At 43.1% G+C, this 20,645-nt stretch overlaps 2 protein-coding genes across 7 annotated transcripts in view; both read left to right on the forward strand.

The window, feature by feature from the left end:
* Positions 1-17,471, forward strand: part of GOLGA4 (golgin A4) — a 117,890-nt gene extending 100,419 nt beyond the window's left edge. For 2 of the 6 annotated variants that reach the window (XM_024756808.1, XM_024756832.1), the window contains 2 exons: positions 4,254-4,347; positions 4,908-4,932. In XM_024756808.1, coding sequence (XP_024612576.1) covers positions 4,254-4,340 — 87 coding nt within the window. In that variant the 3' untranslated portion in view covers positions 4,341-4,347; positions 4,908-4,932. Of the gene's footprint in view, positions 1-138; positions 202-3,022; positions 3,721-4,253; positions 4,348-4,907; positions 4,979-11,521; positions 11,625-16,302; positions 16,340-17,373 lie in introns of those variants that run through there. The other 4 variants (XR_003004756.1, XM_024756835.1, XM_024756815.1 and 1 more) reach the window with 4 other exon arrangements.
* A 140-nt stretch (positions 17,472-17,611) lies between these two features.
* Positions 17,612-17,983, forward strand: APRG1 (APRG1 tumor suppressor candidate). The gene is given in 3 exon segments (XM_024756845.1): positions 17,612-17,828; positions 17,830-17,949; positions 17,951-17,983. Coding segments are annotated over 3 exon segments (360 nt in total). The 5' UTR covers positions 17,612-17,621.
* The last annotated feature ends 2,662 nt before the right edge of the window (positions 17,984-20,645 follow it).

Here is a 20,645-nt window from a genome sequence, read left to right on the forward strand (position 1 = left end):
CTCCCTTGATTTGGGGAGATGTGAGAAAAATTTAAGTACATTCTGTCTAATCCTTTGAAGTTCATATACACATATAATCTCTGTGTTATGTTGTCTTAAAACTAATCCAATAAGCTTTTTTTCTTCCTGGCTTTGTAGTATACTTCACCTCGCAGTGGTATCTTCTGAGTAAACCGTCAGTCTGTGCTTAGTTAGCATGTGGTGAGTGAAGAATAATATGTCTTTTGTCTTTTCTGCAAAAATTAAATGTATTGCATGATACTAACCATTATGCTGGAGTTCTTTTGCTCTTTTGTTTAATGAAAATATGATTATGCTATGGGTTAATATAGGGATTTTCTGTTAATTTTGCTTTATAGATTAATAATATATAGATTAATAATCACCACCAGTAAATGTTACATAATTCTAGGAAATTTTAGTTCTTTCAACAGTAGTTGAAAGTTTCAGAATTGGTCTTTGAAATTTTGCTAAAGAATCCAAAAAAATCTTTATGTATTTTACATTCCTTTTTGTTTTTTATTTCTCAAGAATGGTCTTTGAAGTTAATAAAGATTATGAGAGAAAAATGAAAAATCGTTTTCTAGATAAAAGTGATGTATTTCACGAATCCAGAATGTAAAATATTGTAAAACCTTCTTAGAGTCAAGGCTAATCTGAAATAATGAGCACTAGTAAAATTGGTTTTAAAATAAATGGCAGTTTTGTTATTTCCTGGGATCATGCAGTATGACGAAGTAGCACATTTGTCCTGAGGAGGAGACCCTTAGGCAGCCTGCTCTAATTGAATGTGGCTGTTTTTAATTAACATATTATTACAATGAGGGGGAGGCATCTAAAAAGTTTGGACACAGTTGGCTGTCCTCACATTTAAACACCCCTCCCATCACCTCCACATATTATCCATGCTGTTAGTGTGATTTAGCACCCCTAAAAATTTAGGGTACGTCTTTACCTCAAACTTTGCAAGAATTTTCACAAGTGACAAATAAGCTGGATCACAATCTGTAGAACTTAATTATAATTAAATTAAAGGTTCTCTGATTATTAAGCTAGTGTTCAACTAACAGTATCAAGTTTTAAAATGTTAATATATACCATTTTTTAACGTTTTTGCTTTAAATATCCTTTCTGCCTACATTTGAATCTCATTTTTATTTTTAATGTCAGTTGCCTTAGTGATTATCTAAAACTGTCATTAGTCTTGTAAATCCCAAATCTAATTCAATAAGTCGTAACATTTACCTTTGTTTATAATATTACAAATACTGTATCATGCTTGTTATTGCATTTAAATAGTATCATTTATCACTTGAAAGGTATACTCTGTAGCATTTCCGTTGATTGTCTCCTCAGCTTTTAGTTTGAAAAATTTCAAACAAGATTTGTAAAAATAGTGCAATGAACATCCATATACCCTCCACCTACATTTACCAGTTATCAACATTTTGCCAAATTTTCTCACTTGCTCTCACTCTTGCTTTCTCTCCATATATATTTTTCCCTCTGTGACGTTTGACAGTTGCTTGCAAAAATGGTGCTTGCAAGCATTTGACAGTTACTTGCAAACATAAACTAAATACTTTACCAAGTATCTTTAAGAACAAGGGCCTTTTCCTACATACAATACAGTTACGACTCTCAGGAAATCTAATATTAACACAATGCTCTTATCTAATATATAGTAAATATCCACATTTTCCCATTTTTCCAAATAATGTCTCATAATTTTTAAAATTCCAGGATACATTGAAAGATTGCACATCGCATTTTGTCGTCATGTTCTTCAGGTTTCTTTTGAACTAGAAAAGTTCTCCCAGCCTTTTTTGGGTCTCTCATGACATTGACATTGTGCAGCATCATTGAATCATGCGTGAACTCCTTTTCCTGCAACAGTGCAAGCTAACGTTTGAAAGTAATAACTGACAAAGGGCTTTAAATGTCATAGGAGATCTTTTTCTTATCTTCTCTACGTATCTAGGACTAACATGAGTGTTGAACAAGTTTTATAAATAGTAAACTCTTGGAGATAGATCACGAGTGGTGGATTATATTGTTCATTTACAAGTTGAGAAGACCTTGATACTCTCTGTAGAACTAAAATATATTTGAAAAGTTTGTCTCTATTACCTAATCTTTTTTGGTGTTTTATTTTTATGCATTTTTAACCTCATACTTGATTTGACCACTGGCTTTTAGCATCTTAATTAGAGAAACCTTTTTAGGAAGTTTTAGCATCATGTTTCATAGCAGCTTATGGTTTTAAAATTAAGTTTGTTAATTTCACGAGGCATACATAGCTTTTTCACACCAAAATGCTGTTATCCTCTGCCACCATGCCTGGCATCCTGGCAGAACTGCAATATGTAGAAAAATCATTACATTAGGGAAAAAGGAAGAAACTTTTGTCCTCTTAAATCCAGTCTGCGTTCTTGTGAGATTCTGCCATGTCAGCACGTTTACTCCTGGCTTTCTCCAGTCATGACCTGGTAGCCTTCAATATGTGCTGAAAGGTTGCAGTTCCAGATTTCACTTAAAAACACTGCTTGCCAGGACTGCTGACTAAAAGGTCATTCCAAGAACAGTAATTTTTAGAAGATTCCTTTAGGATTTAATATTTAGAATATTTCTGCTTCAGTCCTCAGACCATAGAATATAATCTTGATATAATTTTACTTTAACTTGAAAAAATAACTCTCACGAAAGTTAGCTTTAAAAGGTTTTTCTTTCTCCCTCCCTCCCTTCCTCCCTCCCTCCTTCCTTCCTTTCTTTTTAAATTTTTATTGGAGTATAGTTGCTTTACAATGTTGTGTTAGTTTCAGGTATACAGCAAAGTGAATCAGTTACACAGATACATATATCCCCTCTTTTTCAGATTTCCTTCCCATTTAGGTCACTACAGAGCATTGAGTAGAGCTCCCTGTGGTATACAGTACGTTCTTGTTAGGTATCTATTTTATACATAGTAGTATACATATGTCATTTTCTTTCTTTCTTTATCCTAACCCTTTTTCTTTTCCAGTCATGGCTCCGGCCTTCATCTTGAAGAAGTGGGGAGAGTGATGCTGGGCAGGCCTGAAAAACTGTGCACGTTTGCTGTTCTTAGAGAACGAAGCTGTTATTCAGGGCCCCTCATGTAGCCAGAAGACCAAGAAAAATCTGACTTTGGCCACAGAAAGATTGCAGACTGCCTTTAAAATAGATTATATCAGTGGAGAAACGGTGATAGTTTTTTGGGGGGGGATTCTTCAGTTTTTCTGTTGGGAAGAGTTTTGTGTTGTTTAAAAGATACTTTGAATAACTTAACCTGATTTATGGGCTCATTTAATGTTCCTTTCTTCCATTCTTTTTGTCCCTCTTTTTAAAGAACTGCTTGCCTTTCCTATTTATTTTTAGGGTGATTTTTTTAAAAGACTTGTGCAATACATTTTGAGGTGGAACTTAGTGGACTTTTTCCTGATATATTAGAGCATTTAATTGACTATTTTATCCAGATTGATTTGTTGAATATTTGCTAAAGACTAGTTCTTTAAGCTATGACATATGATAAATCCAAATGGCAGTACCTCATTGTTTACTTAGCTTTTGTACTTATATTTTTCAGAGGAAAAAATACTACTGTAAATTGTAAATAGTCAATACATAACTGTATCGTATGCAAATCTGTGACTGTTGGCAATGTCATCTCAGAAGAACAGATAAATAAAGTTTATTTACTATATAAAATGTGCTTATTGTGTTTTTTCCTAAATTGAAATCTATTTCAAAATAGTTAAGAATTTATGTTGTATCTGGGTGAATATAATGAGGAACTATTTGTCAAGAGAGCTGAATGGCTAAGCATTTGGAATTTTTTTTTTTTTTTTGCAGTATGTGGGCCTCTCACTGTTGTGGCCTCTCCCGTTGCAGAGCACAGGCTCCGGACGCGCAGGCTCAGCGGCCATGGCTCAGGGGCCCAGCCGCTCCGCGGCATGTGGGATCTTCCCAGACAGGGGCACGAACCCGTGTCCCCTGCATCGGCAGGCGGACTCTCAACCACTGCGCCACCAGGGAAGCCCCTTGTGAAAACATTTTTAATTGCCTAATATTTTACCCTCAATATTCCATCATTTAACGCCATGTTCTCTACTGTTGAACATTTAGGTTGTGTGTAATTAGTCACTTTCATTCAGTACTCCATGACGGTCTTGCTATTCATATTGTAAGCACACTGGAAAGAACAATCCAGGACCAACCTGTCTTTTTCTCAACAGCCTTTGGTTGCCAAACACGGACACACTTCAGAAGACTGTGTGCCAGGTTTGTCTGGCACCCTTTCCCCAAACATTCCAAAGATGTGACGCATGGGTGAGCATTCAGAGTCAGTACACTCTTAGAACACTACGTTTCAAAGCTGGGCTTCACCCATATTTGGTTAAAGTGTTAAAGCTGCATTGAAATAGCTATGCCTGAAGCATACTCTCCGTGGTGGCAGTGTGGGGGCGGGTGAGGGTGCAGGCAAGGCCGCGACATTCTTTCCATCCTCCGGCCATTGTAATAATAATTTCCTGGTGCCTTCCTTTGGGATCCTCTTTAGTCAGGCTTTGTTGTTTGTTACGTTCTTCAGAAGTGTCCAAATGCCAAACATGTGTGAACATATGACACTTAGTAAACAATATGGCCATTTAAAATTTTACTCTGACGATTAAATGCAGTTAAAATGCAGCTATGGGTACATCTCTTATAATTTTCCAATTGCTTATTCCCCTGCTGCAGGAGGGCTGCTTCTTGCTTACCTCACACCCAGATTGGGCTGCCCTCCCCTTTTAAATGGGGAATGTGTAGTGTGTTTCCATGTCTGTCATTTCTCTTTCCACTACTGTGTGTTGGGAGTGAGTAGGACATATCATTTGTCTTTTTCATTCCAGGTTTCCAAGAAAAGTTAACTCAGGATCCAGTGTGCCTCATGAGATCCTGGACATTATGTCTGATGCTATGATTGGGTGAGACTTTTGGGAAGTCTTTGGGAGCATTAATTAATGTAGTTTATGGGCAGCCAGGAAGGAAATGAATCCTTATGACCCAGTGAGCAGATTGTGGTAGATTGGATTGTTGTTTCCAATTCTTCTCTCCCTCCCTATATTTGGGTTATGCATCCACATACTTCGTTATCTGACTTCGAAGTATGTACTGTTGTAGTGGGTGGAAATACATTTCTCCACCAACACTGAGATTGGCTGTGTGACTTTAGTCAATGAGTTTTGAGTGGACATGACTTTGCCACATCTGAGCAGCAGTTTTAAGAGCCCTTGCATAGTTCAGCTATTGCTGCTTTATCACTGCCATGAGACTGAGTTAATGGGTTCTCCCTTAGCTTGGACCCTGGGATAGTGTCATATTGACCAGACGTGTAACAGAGTGAGAAATTATTATTATTATAAGCCACTGAGATTTGGGGATCGTTTGTTACTGTAGCATAACTTAGTGAAAACTGACACATGCGAAAAAAAATATTTTTGCAGGATAAAGTGATGTCTTTAGTTTTTAGAAGTTTGACTATGTAGTGTCTTGATGTGGATTTCTTTAGGTTTATCTTAGGGTTTGCCCAGCTTCTTGAGTCTACAGGTTTATGTCTTTTGCCAAATTTGGGAACTTTTCAGCCATTATTTCTTTCCTTTTTTTTTTTTTTGGTTTTTTAAAAGTATTTATTTATTTATGGCTGTGTCGGGTCTTAGTTGCGGTATGTGGGCTCTTCGTCACGGCATGCTGGCTTCTCTCTAGTTGGCTGGCTTCTCTCTAGTTGTGACGTGCAGGCTTCTCTTTAGTTGTGGTGTGTGGGCTCCGTAGTTGTGGCACACGGGCTCAGTAGTTGTGGCATGCGGACTTAGTTGCTCCGCAGCATGTGGGATCTTAGTTCCCCGACCAGGGATTGAACCCACGTCACCTGCATTGGAGGACGGATTCTTAACCACTGGACCACCAGGGAAGTCCCCAGTCATTATTTCTTTGAGTACTTTTTTAGCCCTACCCTCTTTCTCCTCTCCCTGCTCTCCTTCTGGGACTCCAATGACATGTTAGATCCTTTGTTATAGTCCCACAAGTCCCTGAGGCTCTGTTCATTTTTTTTTCTCCAGTCTAATTTCTCTCTGTTGTTCAGATTGAGTAATTTCTCTTGTTCTGTTTTCAAGTTCACTGACTCTTTTCTCTGTCCCCTCCATTCTGCTGTTGAACCTGTCCATTGAGTTTTTAATTTCCGTCACTGTATTTTTCAGTTCTAAAATTCCCACTTGGGTCTTAATATCTTCCATTTCTTTGCAGAGATATTCTGTTTCTTTGGTGAGACCTTGTTTTCTCATTTATTTCAAGCATGTTTGTACTGCTCATTGAAGAATATGTATGCAGGCTGCTTTAAAGTCTTTGTCCGATAAAGGATGGGATAGAAATCCAGATTCTCTACTAGGCCTTCATTGACACCCAAGGTGGGGAGGGTCTCCTCATCACTGCTGGGTGGGGATGTAGAGTTAACAGTTGCCCACTAGACCTCCACTGAACCATGGGAGGGGTGGTAGGGAGGGAGGCCTCTTTACCTTTGGGTGGTAGTGAAAGTCCACTCTCCCCTGGACCTCCTCTCCCTCTACCCCAGCAGGAAAGGGGAGGGGACCTAGTTGCTGCTGGTGGGGGTGGAAGTCCAGGCTTCCCATATGGTGTCCGCTGACATCATGGGGATGGGTGGGATTGGGAGGTCTCATTGCTACCCACCAGGGATGAAAGTCCCTGCTTCCTGCTCAGCCTTCTCTGACATCACCCTGCATGAGTTTTGGGTCCTTCCTTATAGCTTGGCAGTTGTTAGAGGTCTAGGCTCCCCACTGGGCCTTTGCTGACAGGGTTGGGAGGGGAGTCACATTGTTTTTTGCCGGAGGTTTTTTTTTGGTGTGTGGCTGGAGTGGAGCCGTGGTTGTCTAAAAGCTTTGTGTCTTGCTAGGCTGCCCCTTTCCTGGTTCTTTGCTACCGGTTTCCAGGTAGCCAGTTTCTTCAGGTCCAAGTCTGCTGTATATGAGGCAGAGAAAGCCTCGGTAACTCATGGCATGTCACTCCTCAGGTCCCAAGCGTCCTGGCCAGTCTGCCTCCTCCTCTTCACCTTTCAGAGTCTTCTTAGGTTTGTTTTATATACAGTGTCCAGGGTTTTCAGTTGTACTTGGGAGGACTAGGGAAAAGTATGTCTACCCCATCCTCTGAGAAGCAGGTCTCCTATGCACTGTGATTATATTTAGTATATATTTATTACATATTCCAGATACACACTTTTTTAATTAATTTAGTTATTTATTTTTGGCTGATTTGGATCTTTGTTGCTGCGCGTGGGCTTTATCTAGTTGCGGCGAGCGGGCGCTACTCTTGGTTGTGGTGCGCGGGCTTCTCATTGCGGTGGCTTCTCGTTGCGGAGCACGCACTTTAGGCACGTGGACTTCAGTAGTCGTGGCTCGCGGGCTCTAGAGTGCAGGCTCAGTAGTTGTGGCACGTGGGCTCAGGTGGTGTGGCTCGCAGGCTCAGCAGCCATGGCGCTCGGGCTTAGTTGCTCCATGGTATGTGGGATCTTCCTGGACCAGGGCTCAAACCCATGTCCCCTGCATTGGCAGGCGGATCCACTGTACCACCAGGGAAGCCCAGATACACATATTTTTAATAAATATAAACTAGAAGCATATACAGTTAATTCACAATAGTGGTCATAATGGTCTTCCCTGGTCACCTCCACCCAATCTGTATTCTACATCCTCCTTTAGTTTTTTTTATGGCATCAAGTATTGCCTACCCTCAGTAAAAATTGTTGTTTTCTTTGTACTAGAATGAAAGCTCCAAGAGGCCAGGCAAATTGTGTCTTGTCCATGGTTGTGTCCTTATGACCTAGCATATGTAGTAAGCACACAATAAGCATGTACCGAATATAAATGAATGAATGGATGGACAAGTGAATTAAGAAAGAAGAGAAAGTGTACCCCAGTACCTTCTTTGTAATTAAAAACAAAAAAATTTTTTAAGACTGGGAAAATTTTTAAAGACTTCTTTCTCTCTTGAGGCATATGGGAACACAAGGGAACAAGAGGAACCGAATTATGGGCAGAACCTGGACTTTGTTTAATTTGCTTTATAAGTCAGTTAGTTACAAATATTAATATTTTAAGGAACCAATTACTTGTAACACATCACAACTGATCAGGATACACCAGCAGAAATGAGTACAACTGGAAAGAATCGCTTCCCTGTTTTCTTTTTCTTTCTTTTTTTGGAGGGGCGGGGGCCACACTGTGCAGCATGCAGGATCTAGTTCCCTGACCAGGGATCAAACCCACGTCCCCTGCATTGGAAGCAGGGAGTGTTAACCGCTGGACCACCAGGGAAGTCCCCGACCTTCCCTGTTTTCACTCCTACTTTCCTAGATGTGTTTTTCTTTTGGGATTGAGCCATGTTGGATTTGAAGATTAGTTTAGGCCCAGGGAAAGAATCTGTCCAAAGAGCTTAATTTCCCCTAATCTCTTGGGGAGGTGACATTGCATGCTGGCTATGAGTGCAGGCTCTGGGGCCAGCCTGCCAGGCTTCGAGTCCTGGCTTGGCCATTTACTCACCATGCCAGGGATCTGAGATGGGCTGGGACCTGGGACCCTGTGCTGCAGTGCTTGTACCTGGACAAACTCTCCTGGAGCAACAGAATACAAGAAACTATAAGGGACTAAAAAAAACTGTGTGCATGAGCAGCTGGGGCAAACTATGAACAATGTGATACAGAAAGACCAAAACCCAACTGCCCCTTCTGAAGTGCCGGGAGCAAAAGCAGGGTACTTGCACATGCCCCCTGTGCACAGTGCCACCGAGAGGATGAGCAGATCACCTAAGCCACCCCTCCGGCCCAGCCCACCAGTCTGCCCCTACCCTCACCCTATTTAAGGGGCCAGCCCCCTTTGTGAGCAAGGGCAACTTATCACTTGCTTTCGCTCCCTTATGCTGCAGCACGAGTCCCAATAGAGCCTTGCCTGAAATTCTCATCTGGCCTCATCAATTTCTACTGATTAAACGCGTCCAAGGACCCTGGTTGGTAACAAAGGTACAGATGCAAGAGCAGAAATGGCAACCTGCAAGCCCTTTTGGAAGCTTCTGCTTATATCACAACCTAAGCCAAACTCAGAATTAAGGGGTGGGGAAAATCACACCAACTCTTGAAAGGAGGATTCAAAAAGTCACTTTATAAGGGTGTGACTGCAGTGAGGGTGTGAAGATTTGGGGCCCTTAATGCGAACAATTTATCAAAATACTTATCAACTCAGTACGGCCACTACCAATCAGTTGAGTTCATACAGTGCATCAGACCTGTTTGCCGTCACAGCTGTAAGTTTCCCTGACGGCGGTGCTTCAGGGAACCCGGTAGGGGCAGGGGCAGGACAAAAACGCAGGGTTTTGGGCCTCCTTTCCACTTAGGGCTGCTTGACTTTTATTTGTTTTATATATTGAGGTTTTACATTAGGTTTTGTTTGAAAAAGATTCTGCCATCAAAAGGCTTTAAAAAGTTTTCTCTCTTTGAATGTATTCAGACCAATAGGAAGAGCGTGCTTAGCCCATGTTTCCTTGGTCCCTGCAGAACTGCTTTTGCTCATCTGTGTTTCAGACTGTGCCTTAGGCTTTACTCAAAGGCCACCATAAGAAAGAACTTCAGGGAATCAATGATTATATGTTCTTTACACCTATTTTACAAGTCACCAATATGTAAGAAATCTATTTTACAGACAAGTGCAGGGGAAAGTTTCAGTATATTTTCTCTTTTGGGCAACAAGAACTATTTTATGTATCATGTAACATGTTTCCCTTTTTGCTTTGGCCACGTGGAAGCTTGGTGCCAAATTTAGGTCCCACGTTTCATAACTCTTAAAACTAGAATGGCCCAAGGAGCTTTTAAAATACAGATTCCAAGGCTTCAACTGCAGAGAATCTGAGCAGCTGGGCTGCCCCTGGTGGCTTGATTATTTCTGTTCTCTTTCTTTGTCCTGGACTTGCCTTCTGATTCTAATATATGTTTCCTCTGGCCCCAATTGTTCTTTCATACAGTAAGTCAGTTACTCCTAGGTCCAAACTGGCAGAGTGTGGGAGGCTGCTCCCAGGACCAGTGAAGGCACTGAGAGGCCTCTGGCCAGTCTAGGGGCCCAGCCTGGATAGGGGGCAGATCCTCAGCAGAGAAGGGGTAGAGGCACCAGGACCCTCCATGTCTTCGGGTTTGAGAAGTCAGGTGTCTTTCCCAGCGAGCAGCCCTGGGGGAGGTCTATTCTGGAGCTGGGGGCTGGGCCTGAGGGTCAGATGCCAAAACACCCTGGGCTCTCAGGGAAGCAGGACTCCGGCCGAGAAAGAGCCACAGCCCGCCAAGTCCCCTGCAGCATCTGAACACCTGCTCGCACAATCTCTACGCTGAGATTTTCACTCTATCGGACACCCACAAGTTTAGGAGAAACCAAATCTCCCACAGGTTAATTCAGCACTCAGGCTTGGCCAAAAACTGTTTAGAAGGACATGATCATTCTCTAGGATGATTCTGAATTTAGAATTGAATATAAATATCGAAGTGAAGCAAGTTCATGGTCCTAATATTTTGGGGTTATTTGTATATTTTTTTAAATAAGTAAATATATTTATTTTTGGCTGCATTGGGTCTTCATTGCCTCACGCGGGCTTTCTCTAGTTGCGGTGAGCAGGAGCTACTCTTTGTTGTGGTGCGGGGGCTTTCCATTGTGGTGGCTTCTCTTGCTGCAGAGCACGGGCTCTAGGCGCGCAGGCTTCAGTAGTTGTGGCTCGTGGGCTCTAAAGCACAGGCTCGGTAGTTGTGGCGCACGGGCTTGGCTGCTCCAGGGCATGTGGGATCTTCCCAGACCAGGGATCGAACCTGTGTCCCCTGCATTGACAGGCGGATTCTTAACCACTGTGCCACCAGGGAAGTTCCGAGTTATTTGAATTTTTAAGATAACTTGGCATACTAAATTAGCTAATAAATTAGCCTTGGATTCATTTTAAAAGTTATAATTGAAGAATTGATTTAGATTTGTGATTTTAAGCTGAAACCTTATTAAGTTTATAAACCACATTAGAATATTTAACATAGAAAATACATATTATTTTAAGTTTTATCAGTTAGATTTATCAACCTTGGTTAAATAAGGAAATACTTAAGTACTTGGAAGGTTTTTGGAGTCAGGTGAATACATGAAATGCTTATAAATAAGATAAAGTATGATAAATTTATTAATGTAGCAATTTCAAATATAAAGAGAATTTAATGAAGTTATAAAAACGTTCTGAAAATAATTGCTTGAAATTTGGTAGATTTATAATTACAATAATGAGATTAATAAGCTGAACTTAAATAAGGTTCTACATTTGTGATGTTAATAAATTCAGTATTAATTTTTTTAACTGAAGTAGTCTTCTAATGAAACTTACTCTTAAATCTCTCTGAAAATACTAATTAGAATTAAAAAAATTTTTTTTTTCCTTCTTTATCCTACAGCTCTATTTTCTTTGGATCTAGTTGTCCTGTTTGTGAATGTTTTTCTTTCTGTTGGTGGGGTTCCTGGTGGCTGGCAGTCCTTGGCTGACCATCAAAGGACAAGGTAGGTTGCCCTTGTGGCTGGAATGAGTTTCCCTTTGCATTTGTTTAGATCTGTTTGCCTGACAGGTGTGTCCCTGAATGAAAGGGCTACCTCTGCATCCCGTGGAAGTGGGCAGGGCTGGCTGATGTCTTTCCCTTTGATTGCCTCTCTGTTTCTTTCTCCCTCCTTCTCTCCCTCCTTCTACTCTTACAAGACTATTTGCCTTCTCCTCTTTCACACACGCTAATAGCTAATATTAGATTCACTTCAGGGCACCCACAGAGCTCACTACTCCCCTTTAAAGAGGGAGGACGGAGAAGGAGGAAGTGAGCATTTATGGAACATCTTCTCACAGCATGAGGGACTCAGGACCCACTGACTCGTTCAAGCCCTCCCAGGGGTGTAGGTGTTGCTGTCCCATTTGACTCATTAGGGTTTTACCTTTAGTTGTTTTAAAAGGTGAAACTGGGCTTTATTGAGCTGTGACAAGGATAGAAGCTTGAGCAAGAAAATGTGCAAGGTTCAGAAAATGTCAGGAGCCTCATGGTCTTGTGGTGGATGATATACAATTGGGTTCTTTCCTTGGGAGTAATGGAATCTGCTAGCACTGCATAACCAGAGATTGGGTGGGGAGGGAGACGAGAGAGAGTGCACTCAGGAGACAGAAAGAGCAGATACGATGGTCATTGAAACTTTTTTTTTTTTTTTGCGGTACGCGGGCCTCTCAGTGTTGTGGCCTCTCCCGTTGCGGAGCACAGGCTCCGGACACGCAGGCTCAGTGGCCATGGCTTACGGGCCCAGACGCTACGCGGCACATGGGATCTTCCCGGACCAGGGCACAAACCCACGTCCCCTGCATCATCAGGCGGACTCTCAACCACTGCACCACCAGGGAAGCCCTGAAACATTTTTGATCATCAGAAGCGGTGGTTGAAACTTCAGGTGTCAGAACAGTAGGATGGAAACAAATTGGCCCTGGCTGACTTACTTTACACTCACCACTGTTCATGCCTTATTTTCTTCAACTTTCGTGAACAGGCAGAGGTGAGGAAACTGGGTCACCATGGACGTCAAGAAGCTGTAGGCCAGTAATCCAGGAGGCAGGATTTGAACCCTGAATTTAATGATTCCAGACCTTCCACTGGGCCCTCTCAAATTCACGCTAAATCGTTAGCAAAGTCACCGATATCCTCCATCTCTGCTCTGAAGTCTCCTTTTGCTTTCTTGATTTAAGTGAAACCCTTACTCTTGTCTTGTGACTCTGATTCCCCTGCAGCTTTCTCCAGCTTGTGTTGGCAGTGGGAGGTGGGGGAGGGCGTGTTTTTCCCCACGCCACTTGGATGACTGGCCTGAAGGTCCACCTTGTTCCTCATCGTAGCTTCCAGACTGCAGGACCATGGCGTCCAGACTCTGGTGAACAGGGGTCCTGTGACCTCTTGAGAAGGGGTCATCTGGGGTTGCACTGGTGATGTGAGCTCCAGGGAGCAACTGCCTGTGTGTGTCGGGCTGGTGGGCAGAGGCGTGGGGTCGCAGGCCTGATACGGGGTGTGGTTCGGAGGGCTGCCCAGGTGTGCCATCCTGCATGTGCACCTCTGGGCCCACCCCACCCTTGCTGGTCCTTCCCTCGGGGTTTTGCCTTCCATTCCCACGCTTGGCCTCAGCCCACACTCTCTTGTGCCAAGAATTGAGGTTTAAAGTCTTATTGAATAATCCTTCACCAAAGATGTGTTGTCAACCAGTGGTGACTGAATTCTTCCTGGTCACCTGTGGACATCGATTGGATGTATCAGTTAATGTTTGCTGCTTAAAGCAGCCCCACTTATCAAGCTCATAACTCTGCAGGGTGGCCCTTCGGGCTGGATCCGCTGGGCATTCTTCCCATCTCAGCTGGGCTCACTCATGCACCCAGAGTCAGCTCTGTGTCCGCTGAGACTGGCTGGTCCAGGGGCCAGGGTGCCTGGTCTCTGCTGCGTGGCCAGCCCGAGTCTAGCAGGGAGCGCGTGCTTGTTCCCGGGCAGCAGAGCAGGGGGCTGGGAGCAGGTAAGAGCCCGCAGACCTTGAGGCCCAGGCTCCCACCCTGCACGCCATCACTTCCACTACATTCTGTTGGTCAAAGCAAGTCACCAGGCCAGCCTGATTGAAGGGCTGGGGACACAGGCTCCACTTTAATGAGAAGTGTTGCAAAGTCATATTGCAAGGGGGTATGGGTAACTGTGCCCCCCCCCCTTTTTTTTTTCAAGTGCAGTATCACCATAGGCCAGCATGCAGATCCTGCAGCTGTAAGGAGAGAGGGAGAACTTTTATCCCTGGGCCATCCCATCTCTGAGTTTTGTATAGGTCCTGGCTGTGATGCTCTGCCGGCCAGTTGTGGTGGGTTCCGTGGGGTCCCCTGTCCTCTGACCTTGGACGGCTGTGTGTGAGCAACGTGGCCGCTCTCACAGAGGCTTGGTGGAAGCTCTCAGAGGCGTGCTGGGGCGTAAGAGCCTCCCGATCTTCCCAGGCAGCTGTCAGACCTGGAGCTGGTTGGCAAGGCCTCAGCCGTTCATATCTAATCTGGGTGCTGATTGATGGAGGTGGTTTTGCTTTGACTGTCCCTGGGAGGCAAGAGCTGCTCCAGGTCTGTGGCCATTTATGGGCAGAGCAGAGGCTGGTCCTCACTGCGTAACACGACGGAGTTCGTGGTGGGGGTCACGTTCTGCCCAGTGACCTTGGCAAGTCACCATCCCAGCCCTTGCTGACTGCCTCCCGAAGCGTCATTTCCCTCCTCGTAGAGGTTATATAATTACACCTTCTCTCTGGCAATCTTGTTTTCCCCTCACTGCTGGACCATCACCATCTGGGTGCTGATACTGCTCCTGCATCAAAACATAAAGCTCTCGGATTCCGCATCTTCCCCCACCTATCGCCCCGTTTCTCTATTCCTCTTTAGAGAACACTTTAAAAAAGAGATAACTGGGACTTCCTTGGTGGCACAGCGGTTAAGAATCCGCCTGCCAATGCAGGGGACACGGGTTTGATCCCTGGTCCGGGAAGATCCCACATGCTGCGGAGCAGCTAAGCCTGTGCGCCACAACTACTGAAGCCTGCACGCCTAGAGCCCGGGCTCTGCAACAAGAGAAGCCACCGCAATGAGAAGCACGCACACTGCAATGAAGAGTAGCCCCCGCTCGCCACAACTAGAGAAGGTTCCCCCCAAAAAGATAACTATACTCACTGTCCCTGACATGTTTGCTTCCATTCCCCTTAAACCCCTCCTTGGAAACTGCTCTTGGCCAGGTCCATTGCTAAGGCAGGTGGTCTCGCTGGGTCTCACCTGATTCGCACATGTGGCCCCTTTGTCTTTCAGGAACCCCCTCCCCTCACTTGGAATCCACTTCTCCTGCCTCGCTGGCTGGGGCATCCTCGCTTCCCTGACTGCTGACAACCTAGGGCCCTGGGATTCAGGCTCCAGGCCTTTCCTCTCTCTTATCTGCATCCCCTCGGCGATCTCATCCTGTCTCATGGCTTTAAACACCCACTGCCTGCCAACGATGCTCATTTTATATCTCCTTTCTGGTCCCCAGACTCACCGAACTGCCCGTTCAACATTTCCATTTAGATGTCTAATTGCACCTCGACTTTAGCGTGTCCCAGACTGAATCTTGATCCCCCTAGATCTGCTCCTGCCACGTCACCCCCTATCAGTTGAAGGCTTTCCTTTTTCCCTTGCTCACCAACTCCTAATGATCACTGAATCCTCAGAGCTCTGCCTTCAGTTTGGGGGTTTGCATTTTTTCCTTTCTGATGTAACTATTTTTGAATATGTTAAACATTTATGCAGTTCCAAGTCAAAACAGTATTAAAAGGTATCCTTAGAGAAATCTCATTTCCCTCCCGACAGTCTTTACCCCGTTTTTCAGTGTTCCTTCTGGCAAAAATAAGCACATGTATTTATTTTCCCCTTTTTCTTACACCAAAATTGGCATACTATATGCATTGTTCCACCTCTTGCTTTTTTCACTTAACAATATATTGTGGAGATCACTCCATTGCACAGAGAACTTCCTCATTCTTTTTACAGCTGCATCAGAATTTCATCGCATGGATGTAATTTATTCAACCAGACCCCTACTGACAAACATTTGAGTTGTTTCCAGTTGAGTTGCTATTACAAATAGGGCTGCAATGAATGGCCTTGTGTATATGTTGTTTTGTGCTTTGGAAGGATGTTTTCAGGGTGGATTCCTGGAACCATGGGGGAAGGACACCATCAAGAGAATCTGGGAGGTGGCACAGGGTTTGTGTCCTAGTGCAGCCCCAGGGAAGGCAGAGCCAGCAATGGCCAACCTAGATATGGCCAAGGAAGACAACGGGGAAGGAAGCATCCCCCAGAGCATGGGGCCAAGATCCCAAAAAACAATGTTTGGGGAGCCCCTTTCAGGGGGCAGACCTGGGGCCCACTCATGGAACATTCTGCCTGCTATTGTCTGTGTCTCCTATTGTTAGCTTTTGGAAATGGCTTCTTGGTGCTGTGGAGTTCAGCTACATCCTGCTGGATGTAGCCTGCTGGACCCGTCCATTTCTAATGGAGGGGTGTTGAAGTCTCCAACTCTGATAGTGGATTCATCTGCTTCTTTATCTTTGATTTTCTGCAGTTTGAATACAATATGCCTAGATGTATGGTTTCTTTTATCTTTTTTTCTTTTTTCTTTTCCTTAAGGTGTACACTTTATTGAACTGATCAAGTCAGTGTACAGGTAAGCCCTGGATGTCTCCACATCTTAGCCTGCTCCCGGGGGACTCATTCTCTCTTTCACTTCCTTCCTTCCTTCCTTCCTTCCTTCCTTCCTTCCTTCCTTCCTTCCTTCTTTCCTTCCTTCTTTCCTTTCTTCCTTCCTTCCTTCCTTCCTTCCTTCCTTCCTCCCTCCCTCCCTCCCTCCCTTCCTTCCTTCCTTCCTCTCTTTCTTTCTTTTGGCATTTTTCCTTCTTGTTGTTCTCTGAGCTTCCTGGATTTGTGGTTGAGTGTCTGACATTAACTTGGGGCAATTTCTCAGTCATTATTACTTTAAATTTTTCTTCTGTTCCTTTCTCTCCGTCTTTCCTTCTTTTGGTGCTTCCATTATATGTATACTACACATTTTGTAGTTGTCCCACAGTTCTGGTTATTCTGTTCCTTTTTTTTCCCTGGTCTTTTTTCTCTCTAATTTTCAGTTTTAGAAGTTTCTGTTGACATATCCTCTAGCTCAAAGAGTCTTTCCTCAGTCATGTCCAGTCTACTAAATGATCCCATTAGAGGGATTCTTCCTTTCTGTTACTGTATTTTTGATCTCTCATTTTGCCATCATGGGAAATCCTGGAACTTTAAGGTTGACTGCATGAATCCCAAAGAGAAAGCCAATAAAAAAGTAGGGAGGAGAAGGAGAAAATCTGAGTCATTGGGGATATCTTTTACAGTTGCTGGATCAAGTCTCACTTGAAGCCAGAACTAAATCTGGATTTTTAATTGGCATACCCAGTAAAAATTCTTTTATATTATGAGTCAGCTTGAAGTGAATTTTCTGTCACTTGGTGCCTCAGAGAGTCCTCACTGACTCTATACCTAACTCATAGACTTATTGTGAGGTTTAAATAAAATTGCACTTAGCAAACGAAGCATGGCACACAAGTAATACTCAGTGAATGGTTACCAATGTTGTTATTATGATATATTTATTTTTACAGAGTTATGTGTGCTTTTTATTCCATATCCTAACATTGGCATGTTTCTGTTTCTCTTTTTGGTATTATTCAGTTTCTACCCCCAAAGGAGAGAGGCTGAGGGAGGGGACTGATCAGCCTTGGGCTTCTGACCACCAGCTTCAGCCTCGGGTCCTCCTTGCAAAACCACAGCTGGGGAACAACACAGAGACCACGTGGTGTGGTTCTAATTCCTCTGACATCTCATTTTCATTCTTCAATGATATTTATCTGCATCCAGCTTACACATAAATGTTTCCAGTAAAATGTTCCAAGTGCCTTTTTTCAGAAATCTGAATCCACATGAAAACAATGGCAACAAGAAAAAGGTGTAAACTTTCCAGAACAGGCCCAGATTTTGAAAGTGTGATAAAGAGGTTATTGTGCGTCCGAACTTTTCACACAAGAATTGGAGGAGATTTAACACCAGGAATAATAAACCGAGGAAAACCAGCTAATGCAGAGCAGATGGGCCTGCAGGGCAGTACTAAGCATTTCAATGTCTTTCCTGTTGGACCTTTGGACTCGAGATGACTGAGTGCTGGTTTCTCTAGCTCCAAATAAAGCTAATGCAATTGGAGAAACCATCAGTATGGCTGGTTTGATTTCTGGAGTGATTAGTGGATTAAAGTTTTTCAAGACTGTACTATGTGGTGGGCATTTGACATTCACTACTTGAATCCTGACCACAGCTCCATTTTACTGATGAGAAAACTGAGGTTTTAAAAGCACAAATCACTTGCTGAAGGGCCCATAGCCAGTATGAGAGCCAGGATCAGTCCTAGGTCTGTCTCATTGCATACGCTGTGGTTCTGCAAACTGGTAATAAGAGAGCAGGGAAAAGGGGTCATGGTCCCACAAATTTGAGAAACTCTGTGTGTGTATGTGTGTGGGTGTATATCTACATAGTAAAAGCCTTATTAAGGTATAATTGATCTGCAATAAGCTATACGTGTTTAAACCATACAACTCAATAAGTTTTGACCCGTGTCTGTCTGCATGAAACCCTCACCACAATCAAGATAGTGAACATCTCCATTACTTCCAGTAGTTTCCTCGTGCCCCTTTGTAATTCCTCCCTCTTCTCCCTCCCACCGTTGATCCCAGACAATCGCTGATCTCCTTTCTGTCACTGTGGATTAGTTGTACCTTCTAGAGTTTTATATAAATTGAATCATACCAGATGTAGTCTTTGCCTGTCTTCTGTCACTTGGCATAATTTTTTGAGATTCATTCATGTTATTACATGTTTGTTCCTTTATAGGACTAAGTGGTGTTCCATTTATGAATCTGCCACAGTTTATCTACTCATCTATAGATGGACATGGAGGTTGTTTCCAGTTTTGAGCTATTACAAATAAAGTTGCTATGAACATTCGTGTTCAAATCTTTATATGACATAAGCTTTCTTGGATAAATACCTAAGAGTGGAAGGGCTAGATCATATGGTAGGTATATGTTTAACTTTTAAAGAAACTGTTAAACTGTGTTTCAAAGTGGTTGCACCATTTTACCAGCAGTGTATGGTAGTTCTCGTTCCTCCTCATCAGCACTTGGTGTGGTCAGTCTTTTAAATGTTTACCATCCTAATAGGTATGTAGTGATATCAGATTTTCTTATGGTTTTAATTTGCATTTCCCTAATGACTAATAATATCGAGTATGTTTTTCTGTGCTTGTTTACATCTATATATCTTCTTTAGTTAAGTGTTTGTTCAAATGATTTGCATATTTTAATAGAGTTGTTTCTTACTGAGATTTAAGAGTTCTTTTTACTTATTGGATGCAAGTCTTTTAATAGATACATGTTTTGCAAAGATTTTTCTTCAGGTCTGGGGTTGTATTTTCATTCTCTTGCCAATGTCTTTTTTTTTTTTTTTGCCAATGTCTTTTGAAGAACAGAAGTGTTTTGTTTTTTTTTTTTTAAAACTCTGATGAAGTCCAATTTATTTATTTTAAAATTTATTGAAGTATAGTTGATTTACAATGTTGTGTTAATTTCTGCTGTACAGCAAGGTGATTCAGTTATACATATGTATATACATCCTTTTTCATATTCTTTTCCTTTATGGATTATCACAGGATATTGAATATAGTGCCCTGTGCTATACAGTAGGGCCTTATTGTTTATATCTGTTGAAGTCCACTTTATAGTCCACATTTCTTCTACTTCATATTTTTAAAACCTTAGGTACCTTCTGGAAGAATTCTTGGCTTGATATTACAACTCACAAATTTGCTCTTTTGCAACCTATTCAGCCTATATGTTGAATTTTTTTCAATGATCAGATACTTAATCATTCATCATGTTTGCAACATGGTAATCTTACATCTCCCTGAGAATAGCAGTTATTCAGTTCAGTTCAATCTATGAGCTTTGTTTTCTCGGTGTAATTGTAACACTTGGTAAGAGGGTGACATCTTTCTTGCACAGCTGCTTGGTGATGCTTAGCTGAGGAGTCATGTATTTGAGGACCCCTGTTGGCTGGTCTTTGCCTGTTGTGCCCACTTCGAGGATGAGGAATGAGAGGCAACACAGCACCACCAGAGGGCGCTTTCTTGGGGGCAGGACCTCCTCACTCCTCCCTGGTGCAGTCAGCCCCCTGGGACACTGTCTAAAGACTCATACTGCATGGTCCTACATGGAAGCGGGCACCTCTACTGCTGCTGCCTAGTCCCAGGGGCAATGAGGACAAGGCATGGACCTGACAGCTCCTGCTCAGGTGCCCCAGCTCGTGCCCCGTCAGGGGCTCCAAGCTGCTCTTTTCCTTCTCTCCCATATACATACCTTCAGGCTTTGAGCATCGTTGGAATCACCGCCCAACTTCTATCTACTTCTATGCAAGAGTCCTCTCCCATGTGTACCTAAGTATAGAATTCCTTTCAAAATCTGATTAGACTGCCTTCCGTATTTCAGGGATTTTAAATATTTCTTATCTAAAAGGAAACCCCTTCCAATTTTCCAACATTATTATGGATCAAAAACACATTTGTCTCATTTCTAGGGCTTCCCTGGTGGCGCAGTGGTTGAGAGTCCGCCTGCTGATGCAGGGGACGTGGGTTCATGCCCCGGTCCGGGAAGATCCTACATGCCGTGAAGCGGCTGGGCCCATGAGCCATGGCTGCTGAGCCTGCGCGTCCGGAGCCTGTGCTCCACAACGGGAGAGGCCACAACAGTGAGAGGCCCGCGTACCGAAAAAAAAAAAACAAAAAACCAAAAAACCACATTTGTCTCATTTCTAGAGACTTGTGATGGGAGGAGAGGCTGTAACTGATGCTTTGTTGTCCAACCTGAATGGAACCTGTGGGCAGTATTTGCATCTGTAGA

The sequence above is a fragment of the Neophocaena asiaeorientalis genome, unplaced genomic scaffold (assembly GCF_003031525.2).
Source record: "Neophocaena asiaeorientalis asiaeorientalis breed wild unplaced genomic scaffold, Neophocaena_asiaeorientalis_V1.1 scaffold265, whole genome shotgun sequence".
In the NCBI taxonomy this organism is placed as follows: domain Eukaryota; kingdom Metazoa; phylum Chordata; class Mammalia; order Artiodactyla; family Phocoenidae; genus Neophocaena; species Neophocaena asiaeorientalis.